We start from the raw sequence: 13,644 nt of genomic DNA, 5'->3' as shown, positions 1-13,644 counted from the left end.
AACTGTAAATTACTTTCTGCCATCACCGGCAGAATGACATCCAATGTGTCTTGCTGCTTATATAGGAAACAAAGTGCAGAAACAGATATAGGGCTGAGGAGGATATGGGATTTCTATTGACAGGAGCTTACAGCAGCATCGGCACTTCTGGTATAACTGTAAATTACTTTCTGCCATCACCGGCAGAATGACATCCAATGTGTCTTGCTGCTTATATAGGAAACAAAGTGCAGAAACAGATATAGGGCTGAGGAGGATATGGGATTTCTATTGACAGGAGCTTACAGCAGCATCGGCACTTCTGGTATAACTGTAAATTACTTTCTGCCATCACCGGCAGAATGACATCCAATGTGTCTTGCTGCTTATATAGGAAACAAAGTGCAGAAACAGATATAGGGCTGAGGGGGATTCGGGATTTATATTGACAGGAGCATCGGCACTTCTGGTATAACTGTAAATTACTTTCTGCCGTCAGCGGCAGAACGATTGCTATACAAGCAGCAAAACTTATTGGATGTCATTCTGCCGGTGACGACAGAAAGTAATTTACTGTTATAGCAGAAGTGCCGATGCTGCTATAAGCTCCTGTCAATATAAATCCCAAATCCCCCTCAGCCCTATATCTGTTTCTGCACTTTGTTTCCTATATAGGCAGCAAGACATATTGGATGTCATTCTGCAGATGATGGCGGAAAGTAATTAATGGTTATATCAGCGGTGTCGATGCAGCTGTAAGCTTTTGTTATTAGAAATCCCGATTCCTCCACAGCCCTATATATCTGTTTTTACACTTTGACATCCAACAGGTTTTGCTGCTTGTATAGGAAACAAAGTGTAAAAACAGATATATAGGGCTAAGGAGGATATGGAGGAATCGGGATTTCTACTGCCAGGAGCTTACAGCAGCATCGGCACTTCTGCTATAACAGTAAATTACTTTCTGCCATCACCTGCAGAATGTTTCCTATACAAGCAGCAAAACATATATTGAATGTCAAAGTGTAGAAACAGATATAGGGCTGTGGAGGAATCAGGATTTCTAAATATAAATATATATAATAAATATATATAAACACACAGTACAGACCAAAAGTTTGGACACACCTTCTCATTTAAAGATTTTTCTGTATTTTCATGACTATGAAAATTGTACATTCACACTGAAGGCATCAAAACTATGAATTAACACATGTGGAATTATATACTTAACAAAAAAGTGTGAAACAACTGAAAATATGTCTTATATTCTAGGTTCTTCAAAGTAGCCACCTTTTGCTTTGATGACTGCTTTGCACACTCTTGGCATTCTCTTGATGAGCTTCAAGAGGTAGTCACCGGAAATGGTCTTCCAACAATCTTGAAGGAGTTCCCAGAGATGCTTGGCACTTATTGGCCCTTTTGCCTTCACTCTGCAGTCCAGCTCACCCCAAACCATCTCGATTGGGTTCAGGTCTGGTGACTGTGGAGGCCAGGTCATCTGGCGTAGCACCCCATCACTCTTCTTCTTGGTCAAATAGCCCTTACACAGCCTGGAGGTGTGTTTGGGATCATTGTCCTGTTGAAAAATGAATGATGGTCCAACTAAACGCAAACCGGATGGAATAGCATGCCGCTGCAAGATGCTGTGGTAGCCATGCTGGTTCAGTAGGCCTTCAATTTTGAATAAATCCCCAACAGTGTCACCAGCAAAGCACCCCCACACCATCACACCTTCTCCTCCATGCTTCACGGTGGGAACCAGGCATGTAGAGTCCATCCGTTCACCTTTTCTGCGTCGCACAAAGACACGGTGGTTGGAACCAAAGATCTCAAATTTGGACTCATCAGACCAAAGCACAGATTTCCACTGGTCTAATGTCCATTCCTTATGTTCTTTAGCCCAAACAAGTCTCTTCTGCTTGTTGCCTGTCCTTAGCAGTGGTTTCCTAGCAGCTATTTTACCATGAAGGCCTGCTGCACAAAGTCTCCTCTTAACAGTTGTTGAAGAGATGTGTCTGCTGCTAGAACTCTGTGTGGCATTGACCTGGTCTCTAATCTGAGCTGCTGTTAACCTGCGATTTCTGAGGCTGGTGACTCGGATAAACTTATCCTCAGAAGCAGAGGTGACTCTTGGTCTTCCTTTCCTGGGGCGGTCCTCATGTGAGACAGTTTCTTTGTAGCGCTTGATGGTTTTTGCAACTACACTTGGGGACACTTTCAAAGTTTTCCTAATTTTTCGGACTGACTGACCTTCATTTCTTAAAGTAATGATGGCCACTCGTTTTTCTTGACTTAGCTGCTTTTTTCTTGCCAATACAAATTCTAACAGTCTATTCAGTAGGACTATCAGCTGTGTATCCACCAGACTTCTGCACAACACAACTGATGGTCCCAACCCCATTTATAAGGCAAGAAATCCCACTTATTAAACCTGACAGGGCACACCTGTGAAGTGAAAACCATTTCCGGTGACTACCTCTTGAAGCTCATCAAGAGAATGCCAAGAGTGTGCAAAGCAGTCATCAAAGCAAAACGTGGCTACTTTGAAGAACCTAGAATATAAGACATATTTTCAGTTGTTTCACACTTTTTTGTTAAGTATATAATTCCACATGAGTTAATTCATAGTTTTGATGCCTTCAGTGTGAATGTACAATTTCCAAAGTCACGAAAATACAGAAAAATCTTTAAATGAGAAGGTGTGTCCAAACTTTTGGTCTGTACTGTATATACACATTATATTATATTATATATATATATATATATATATATATATATATATATATATATATATATATATATATATATATATATATATATATATATATATATATATATATATATATATATACACTGTATATATATGTGTGTGTGTGATATATATGACTCGCCCCCTGGGCCGTGGGGCACTAGGATCCGGGCAATAAGGGAACGATGGGGGTAGTAGTGGCAACCCGGTTCCGTGGCTCAGGGTGGTCAGACCAGTGGCAGTCTTTTAGATGTTTTAGATAATGTCCGACTACGCCACCCGTGGATTGCGGTTATTAGGAACCGCCGCTGCAGGGCAGACCGCTGGGGCCGATGATCTATGCAGCTGGGATGGTGTGACTCCCCACGGGAAGAGTGCGGCCCCAGGGCAGTGTAGTGGATGGTGGGAGTGATGGTCGTGAGAGTCCCAGTACCGTTAGTGCTGGAGGAGCGAAAGAGCACACAGACAACGTACTGCAGTCCAATGTCTTTTACTCACAGTTCAGGTACTCCGGGTCACTTCTGTACAGGTAGTCACCGCCCGAGCCGTGCTGCGTCCACCAGGTGAGGGGCTCGGTCAACTCCCAGGCAGCTCAGGAGCATGGCTCAGGACCCCCTTTAATCCTTCCTCTGGCCTGCCTCACTAGTGACCCACTTTTGTCCGGCTGCCGCGGACTTGTGCGGTTAAACGTGGGCCCCGTCCTCCGCTGTCCTATATGGTGCCTTCCTAGCAGGTTTGATGAGGTGTCGCACCAATAGATGATCACGACGACCGGTCTTTGGCTGAGGGTAGTTTCTCCTCCACCAACTTGGGATCCGGTACCCTTAATCTGCCTGACCCTTCACCCTGGATTCTCGTGGGTTCTTAGGGTCCCTTCCACCTTCTTGTTCTTGAGCCCTTCTGTTTCTCTGTCTCTTCTTCTCCCTTTCCGTTCCTTCCTGTTCCTTTCTGTTCCGTTCTCTTGGAGCTGAGATGAGCCAAAATCCCAGCTCCCCTTCACCTCCTCCTCGGCCTCTCACTAGGCCCTCCTGGAGTAGAGCTCCTACAGAGCCCACCTTTTATACCTCCCTCTGACCATGAGCCCAGGTGACCAGCAACCAATGGGCTCCTTCCTATGCTCAGGAACCAACCCCTATCTGCCCCTACAGCACTGGGTGTTCCACCCCCCTCCCCACTCCAGTCAGGGACATAGTCGGTCGTGCCTGCACTTCTGTCTAGTGGGAGCACCGTTGAGCTGTCCCTCGGAAATGGGGTGTGTGTGATGCATGCAGCTAACTGAGCCCTGGTCCATACTCCATCCTTACGTGGGAGGTGGAATACCCCTGTAGCGGCCGAACCCTCGGGGCGCTACATATATGTGTGTGTGTGTGTGTGTGTATAAATATATATATTATAATTGTAGAAGCGTGTCTCTGTCCAAAGCCTCGATAGACTGCGCATGCGTGACGCGCAGTCTAGCTCCAGAGAAAAGCAGGCATCCAGCCGTTACAGGTAAGAGGAGGTGTATGGCGCCGGAGATCACGGTATGTGTAGACACTGAACGCTTACCGCGGATCTCCGGCGCCATACTTACCTGACCGGCAGGAGCGTTGCCGCGGCGCCTCTCTTCGCTGGAGACCGAGGGTGCGGAGTGAAGGCGTCGGACCGGCGCGTGCGCATTGCGCTATCCGGCGCCATTTTACTGAAGACACATTTACAGTGGGTCTTCAGCAAAATGGCGCCGGACAGCGCGGTGCTCCGGCGCCGCACTCCTCCCCGGCCTCCGGCAGAAGAGGACGCAGCAGCGCTGGAGTACAGAGAGGAAAGGTAAGTATAACTGTTTATTTTTTTTGTATGTCTGTACAGTGTGAAAGGGATGAGAGGGCCACACATAACAGGATTGTAGGGTGAGGGGTACCACGCATACCGGGATTGGGGATGAAGGGTGCCACGCATACCAGGATTGGGGTGAGGGGTAACACGCATACCAGTATAGGATGGTGGGGACAGGATGGGGGCAGCACAAATACCAGGAGGGGGGGCAGCACATACCAGCATGAGAGACCATATGCCAATAAAAATGCTCGTCACCCGGGCGTAGAACGGGTGGTTCAATAGCTAGTATATATATACACACATACAGTTATATGAAAAAGTTTGGGCACCCCTATTAATCTTAAGCTTAATGTTTTATTAAAATTGGTGTTTTTGCAACAGCTATTTCAGTTTCATATATGTAATAACTGCTGGACACAGTAATGTTTCTGCCTTGAAATGAGGTTTATTGTACTAACAGAAAATGTGCAATCTGCATTCAAACAAAATTTGACAGGTGCATAAGTATGGGCACCCTTATCATTTTCTTGTTTTAAATACTCCTATCTACTTTTTAATGACTTACTAAAGCCCTTTTTTTGGTTTTGTAACCTCATTGAGCTTTGAACTTCATAGCCAGGTGTATGCAATCATGAGAAAAGCTACTTAAAGTGGCCACTTGCAAGTTGTTCTCCTGTTTGAATCTCCTCTGAAGAGTGGCATCATGGGCTCCTCAAAACAACTGTCAAATGATCGGAAAACAAAGATTATTCAACATAGTTGTTCAGGGGAAGGATACAAAAAGCTGTCTCAGAGATTTAACCTGTCAGTTTCCACTGTGAGGAACATAGTAAGGAAATGGAAGAACACAGGGACCGTTCTTGTTAAGGCCAGAAGTGGCAGGCCAAGAAAAACATCAGAAAGGCAGAGAAGAAGAATGGTGAGATCAGTCAAGGACAATCCTCAGACCACCTCCAGAGAGCTGCAGCATCAACTTGCTGCAGATGGTGTCACTGTGCATCGGTCAACTATACAGCGCACTTTGCACAAGGAGAAGCTGTATGGGAGAGTGATGCGAAAGAAGCCGTTTCTGCAAGCACGCCACAAACAGAGTCGGCTGAGGTATGCAAAAGCACATTTAGCGAATCCAATTTCTTTTTGGAAGAAGGTCCTGTGGACTGATGAAACCAAGATTGAGTTGTTTGGTCATACAAAAAGGCGTTATGCATGGCGGCAAAAAACACAGCATTCCAAGAAAAACACTTGCTACCCACAGTAAAATTTGGTGGAGGTTCCATCATGCTTTGGGGCTGTGTGGCCAATGCTGGCACTGGGAATCTTGTTAAAGTTGAGGGACGCATGGATTCCACTCAGTATCAGCAGATTCTTGACAATAATGTTCAAGAATCAGTGACAAAGTTGAAGTTACGCAGTGGATGGATCTTTCAGCAAGACAATAATCCAAAACACCGCTCCAAATCTACTCAGGCATTCATGCAGAGGAACAATTACAATGTTCTGGAATGGCCATCCCAGTCCCCAGACCTGAATATCATTGAACATCTGTGGGATCATTTGAAGAGGGCTGTCCATGATCGGCGACCATCAAACTTAACTGAACTGGAATTGTTTTGTAAAGAGGAATGGTCAAAAATACCTTCATCCAGGATCCAGGAACTCATTAAAAGCTACAGGAAGCGACTAGAGGCTGTTATTTTTGCAAAAGGAGGATCTACTAAATATTAATGTCACTTTTCTGGTGAGGTGCCCATACTTATGCACCTGTCAAATTTTGTTTGAATGCAGATTGCACATTTTCTGTTAGTTCAATAAACCTCATTTCAAGGCAGAAACATTACTGTGTCCAACAGTTATTACATATATCAAACTGAAATAGCTGTTGCAAAAACACCAATTTTTATAAAACATTAAGCTTAAGATTAATAGGGGTGCCCAAACTTTTTCATATAACTGTATATATGTGTGTATATACAGTACAGACCAAAAGTTTGGACACACCTTCTCATTTAAAGATTTTTCTGTATTTTCATGACTATGAAAATTGTACATTCACACTGAAGGCATCAAAACTATGAATTAACACATGTGGAATTATATACTTAACAAAAAAGTGTGAAACAACTGAAAATATGTCTTATATTCTAGGTTCTTCAAAGTAGCCACCTTTTGCTTTGATGACTGCTTTGCACACTCTTGGCATTCTCTTGATGAGCTTCAAGAGGTAGTCACAGGAAATGGTCTTCCAACAATCTTGAAGGAGTTCCCAGAGATGCTTAGCACTTGTTGGCCCTTTTGCCTTCACTCTGCGGTCCAGCTCACCCCAAACCATCTCGATTGGGTTCAGGTCTGGTGACTGTGGAGGCCAGGTCATCTGGCGTAGCACCCCATCACTCTCCTTCTTGGTCAAATAGCCCTTACACAGCCTGGAGGTGTGTTTGGGGTCATTGTCCTGTTGAAAAATAAATGATGGTCCAACTAAACGCAAACCGGATGGAATAGCATGCCGCTGCAAGATGCTGTGGTAGCCATGTTGGTTCAGTATGCCTTCAATTTTGAATAAATCCCCAACAGTGTCACCAGCAAAGCACCCCTGACACCATCACACCTCCTCCTCCATGCTTCACGGTGGGAACAAGGCATGTAGAGTCCATCCGTTCACCTTTTCTGCGTCACACAAAGATACGGTGGTTGGAACCAAAGATCTCATATTTGGACTCATCAGACCAAAGCACAGATTTCCACTGGTCTAATGTCCATTCCTTGTGTTCTTCAGCCCAAACAAGTCTCTTCTGCTTGTTGCCTGTCCTTAGCAGTGGTTTCCTAGCAGCTATTTTACCATGAAGGCCTGCTGCACAAAGTCTCCTCTTAACAGTTGTTGTAGAGATGTGTCTGATGCTAGAACTCTGTGTGGCATTGACCTGGTCTCTAATCTGAGCTGCTGTTAACCTGCGATTTCTGAGGCTGGTGACTCGGATAAACTTATCCTCAGAAGCAGAGGTGACTCTTGGTCTTCCTTTCCTGGGGCGGTCCTCATTTGAGCCAGTTTCTTTGTAGCGCTTGATGGTTTTTGCAATTGCACTTGGGGACACTTTCAAAGTTTGCCCAATTTTTCGGACGGACTGACCTTAATTTCTGAAAGTAATGATGGCCACTCGTTTTTCTTTACGTAGCTGCTTTTTTCTTGCCATAATACAAATTCTAACAGTCTATTCAGTAGGACTATCAGCTGTGTATCCACCAGACTTATGCACAACACAACTGATGGTCCCAACCCCATTTATAAGGCAAGAAATCCCACTTATTAAACCTGACAGGGCACACCTGTGAAGTGAAAACCATTTCCGGTGACTACCTCTTGAAGCTCATCAAGAGAATGCCAAGAGTGTGCAAAGCAGTCATCAAAGCAAAAGGTGGCTACTTTGAAGAACCTAGAATATAAGACATATTTTCAGTTGTTTCACACTTTTTTGTTAAGTATATAATTCCACATGTGTTAATTCATAGTTTTGATGCCTTCAGTGTGAATGTACAATTTTCATAGTCATGAAAATACAGAAAAATCTTTAAATGAGAAGGTGTGTCCAAACTTTTTGGTCTGTACTGTGTATAATATATATATATTATAGTGTGTGTGTGTGTGTGTGTATATATATATATATATATGGCTGAGGAGGATTTGGGATTTCTATTGACAGGAGCTTACAGCAGCATTGGCACTTCCGGTATAACAGTAAATTACTTTCCGCCATCACTTGCCAAATGTTTCCTATACAATCAGCAAAGGCATATTGGATGTCAAAGTATATAAAACAGATATAGGGCTGAGGAGGATATGAAATATAGGGTATTTCTGCTGACAGGAGCATATAGCAGAAGTGCCACTGCTGCTGAAACAGTAAATGACTTTCCACCGTCACCTGCACAGTGTTTCTTATACAAGCAGCAAAACATATTGGATGTCAAAGTATGTACAAGTAAACAGATATAGAGCTGAGGAGGATTTTGGATTTCTACTGCCAGGAGCTCACAGCAGCATCGGCACTTCCGATATAAAAGTAAATGACTTTCCGCCGTCACCTGCAGAATGTTTCCTATACAAGCAGCCGTCAGTACACTCCTCGCTCACCTCTTGGCTCCACGAATAGATAGGCTCCTGTGAGGCGGAGGCCGAGCATTTCACCTCCACTGTGGAGCCTTCCTCCACCCACATGACATCAGGCACATAGCCATACCAGGAGTGAAGCCTCTGCAGGTAGACGCTCTGCAAATCTGGAGAAAACAGACAAACAGTTGTTGTTATATGTTATCACTTATTTTATGACGCTGGAGCTGCTGTGTTCCCCTAGGGGCACAGATGATCTTCTGATCGATTTTTATTACATTTTTGGGAGGTGAAGCTTTTACCTTTTACCTTATAGGGTAACGGGGTAGTACCATCGTCACAGATGGATGGATGTCGGATAGTAAAAAGGGGTTAAAAGTGAGTGTTTATCATTTTTCATACAATATCTTCCTGTTAGAAAAAAAAAATGGAAACTCTGGACGTTTATTTTAAAATTCTAAAATTGTGTCTGCCTGCAACCACCACTAGGGGGAGCTCACTACATACAGATGTATACAGCCACCACTAAGGGGAGCTCACTGCATACAGATGTATACAGCCACCACTAAGGGGAGCTCACTGCATACAGATGTATACAGCCACCACTAAGGGGAGCTCACTGCATACAGATGTATACAGCCACCACTAAGGGGAGCTCACTGCATACAGATGTATACAGCCACCACTAAGGGGAGCTCACTGCATACAGATGTATACAGTCACCACTAGAGGGAGCTCACTGCATACAGATGTATACAGCCACCACTAAGGGGAGCTCACTGCATACAGATGTATACAGCCACCACTAAGGGGAGCTCACTGCATACAGATGTATACAGCCACCACTAAGGGGAGCTCACTACATACAGATGTATACAGCCACCACTAAGGGGAGCTCACTGCATACAGATGTATACAGCCACCACTAAGGGGAGCTCACTGCATACAGATGTATACAGCCACCACTAAGGGGAGCTCACTGCATACAGATGTATACAGCCACCACTAAGGGGAGCTCACTGCATACAGATGTATACAGTCACCACTAGGGGGAGCTCACTGCATACAGATGTATACAGCCACCACTAGGGGGAGTTCACTACATACAGATGTACACAGCCACCACTAAGGGGAGCTCACTGCATACAGATGTACACAGCCACCACTAAGGGGAGCTCACTGCATACAGATGTATACAGTCACCACTAGGGGGAGCTCACTGCATACAGATGTACACAGCCACCACTAAGGGGAGCTCACTGCATACAGATGTATACAGCCACCACTAAGGGGAGCTCACTGCATACAGATTTATACAGTCACCACTAGGGGGAGCTCACTGCATACAGATTTATACAGTCACCACTAGGGGGAGCTCACTGCATACAGATGTATACAGCCACCACTAAGGGGAGCTCACTGCATACAGATGTATACAGTCACCACTAAGGGGAGCTCACTGCATACAGATGTATACAGCCACCACTAAGGGGAGCTCACTGCATACAGATGTATACAGCCACCACTAAGGGGAGCTCACTGCATACAGATGTATACAGCCACCACTAAGGGGAGCTCACTGCATACAGATGTATACAGTCACCACTAAGGGGAGCTCACTGCATACAGATGTATACAGTCACCACTAAGGGGAGCTCACTGCATACAGATGTATACAGTCACCACTAAGGGGAGCTCACTACATACAGATGTATACAGCCACCACTAAGGGGAGCTCACTGCATACAGATGTATACAGCCACCACTAAGGGGAGCTCACTGCATACAGATGTATACAGCCACCACTAAGGGGAGCTCACTACATACAGATGTATACAGTCACCACTAAGGGGAGCTCACTGCATACAGATGTATACAGCCACCACTAAGGGGAGCTCACTGCATACAGATGTATACAGCCACCACTAAGGGGAGCTCACTGCATACAGATGTATACAGCCACCACTAAGGGGAGCTCACTACATACAGATGTATACAGTCACCACTAAGGGGAGCTCACTACATACAGATGTATACAGCCACCACTAAGGGGAGCTCACTGCATACAGATGTATACAGCCACCACTAAGGGGAGCTCACTACATACAGATGTATACAGTCACCACTAAGGGGAGCTCACTACATACAGATGTATACAGCCACCACTAAGGGGAGCTCACTGCATACAGATGTATACAGCCACCACTAAGGGGAGCTCACTGCATACAGATGTATACAGCCACCACTAAGGGGAGCTCACTGCATACAGATGTATACAGCCACCACTAAGGGGAGCTCACTACATACAGATGTATACAGCCACCACTAAGGGGAGCTCACTACATACAGATGTATACAGCCACCACTAAGGGGAGCTCACTGCATACAGATGTATACAGCCACCACTAAGGGGAGCTCACTGCATACAGATGTATACAGCCACCACTAAGGGGAGCTCACTGCATACAGATGTATACAGCCACCACTAAGGGGAGCTCACTACATACAGATGTATACAGCCACCACTAAGGGGAGCTCACTGCATACAGATGTATACAGCCACCACTAAGGGGAGCTCACTGCATACAGATTTATACAGTCACCACTAAGGGGAGCTCACTACATACAGATGTTATACAGCCACCACTAAGGGGAGCTCACTACATACAGATGTATACAGCCACCACTAAGGGGAGCTCACTACATACAGATGTATACAGCCACCACTAAGGGGAGCTCACTGCATACAGATGTATACAGCCACCACTAAGGGGAGCTCACTGCATACAGATTTATACAGCCACCACTAAGGGGAGCTCACTGCATACAGATGTATACAGCCACCACTAAGGGGAGCTCACTACATACAGATGTATACAGCCACCACTAAGGGGAGCTCACTACATACAGATGTATACAGCCACCACTAAGGGGAGCTCACTACATACAGATGTATACAGCCACCACTAAGGGGAGCTCACTGCATACAGATGTATACAGCCACCACTAAGGGGAGCTCACTGCATACAGATGTATACAGCCACCACTAAGGGGTGCTCACTACATACAGATGTATACAGCCACCACTAAGGGGTGCTCACTACATACAGATGTATACAGCCACCACTAAGGGGTGCTCACTACATACAGATGTATACAGTCACCACTAAGGGGAGCTCACTACATACAGATGTTATACAGCCACCACTAAGGGGAGCTCACTACATACAGATGTATACAGCCACCACTAAGGGGAGCTCACTGCATACAGATGTATACAGCCAACACTAAGGGGAGCTCACTGCATACAGATGTATACAGCCAACACTAAGGGGAGCTCACTGCATACAGATTTATACAGTCACCACTAGAGGGAGCTCACTACATACAGATGTATACAGCCACCACTAGAGGGAGCTCACTACATACAGATGTATACAGCCACCACTAGAGGGAGCTCACTACATACAGATGTATACAGCCAACACTAAGGGGAGCTCACTGCATACAGATTTATACAGCCACCACTAGAGGGAGCTCACTACATACAGATTTATACAGTCACCACTAAGGGGAGCTCACTACATACAGATGTATACAGCCACCACTAAGGGGAGCTCACTACATACAGATGTATACAGCCACCACTAAGGGGAGCTCACTACATACAGATGTATACAGCCACCACTAAGGGGAGCTCACTGCATACAGATGTATACAGCCACCACTAAGGGGAGCTCACTGCATACAGATGTATACAGTCACCACTAAGGGGAGCTCACTGCATACAGATGTATACAGCCACCACTAAGGGGAGCTCACTGCATACAGATGTATACAGCCACCACTAAGGGGTGCTCACTACATACAGATGTATACAGCCACCACTAAGGGGTGCTCACTACATACAGATGTATACAGCCACCACTAAGGGGAGCTCACTGCATACAGATGTATACAGCCACCACTAAGGGGAGCTCACTACATACAGATGTATACAGCCACCACTAAGGGGAGCTCACTGCATACAGATGTATACAGCCACCACTAAGGGGAGCTCACTGCATACAGATGTATACAGCCACCACTAAGGGGTGCTCACTACATACAGATGTATACAGCCACCACTAAGGGGTGCTCACTACATACAGATGTATACAGTCACCACTAAGGGGAGCTCACTACATACAGATGTATACAGCCACCACTAAGGGGAGCTCACTACATACAGATGTATACAGCCACCACTAAGGGGAGCTCACTGCATACAGATGTATACAGCCACCACTAAGGGGAGCTCACTGCATACAGATGTATACAGCCACCACTAAGGGGAGCTCACTGCATACAGATGTATACAGTCACCACTAGGGGGAGCTCACTGCATACAGATGTTATACAGCCACCACTAAGGGGAGCTCACTACATACAGATGTATACAGCCACCACTAAGGGGAGCTCACTGCATACAGATGTATACAGCCACCACTAAGGGGAGCTCACTGCATACAGATGTATACAGCCAACACTAAGGGGAGCTCACTGCATACAGATGTATACAGCCAACACTAAGGGGAGCTCACTGCATACAGATTTATACAGTCACCACTAGAGGGAGCTCACTACATACAGATTTATACAGCCACCACTAGAGGGAGCTCACTACATACAGATGTACACAGCCAACACTAAGGGGAGCTCACTGCATACAGATTTATACAGCCACCACTAGAGGGAGCTCACTACATACAGATGTATACAGCCACCACTAAGGGGAGCTCACTACATACAGATGTATACAGCCACCACTAAGGGGAGCTCACTACATACAGATGTATACAGCCACCACTAAGGGGAGCTCACTGCATACAGATGTATACAGCCACCACTAAGGGGAGCTCACTGCATACAGATTTATACAGTCACCACTAAGGGGAGCTCACTACATACAGATGTTATACAGCCACCACTAAGGGGAGCTCACTACATACAGATG

At 45.5% G+C, this 13,644-nt stretch overlaps 1 protein-coding gene across 1 annotated transcript in view; it reads right to left on the bottom strand.

The window, feature by feature from the left end:
• The window catches only part of LOC141172040 (basal cell adhesion molecule-like), a 42,286-nt gene that overhangs the window by 4,427 nt on the left and 24,215 nt on the right, over positions 1-13,644 (bottom strand). Inside the window, exon 4 of the mRNA XM_073655824.1 lies at positions 8,673-8,815. Within this exon, the coding sequence (XP_073511925.1) occupies positions 8,673-8,815 (143 nt within the window). The remainder of the gene's footprint in view (positions 1-8,672; positions 8,816-13,644) is intronic.

This window comes from Phyllobates terribilis, unplaced genomic scaffold, assembly GCF_046119375.1.
Source record: "Phyllobates terribilis strain yellow unplaced genomic scaffold, ASM4611937v1 Scaffold_12__6_contigs__length_324123572, whole genome shotgun sequence".
NCBI classification, from domain to species: domain Eukaryota; kingdom Metazoa; phylum Chordata; class Amphibia; order Anura; family Dendrobatidae; genus Phyllobates; species Phyllobates terribilis.
This window is presented reverse-complemented; position numbering and strand designations above follow the sequence as displayed.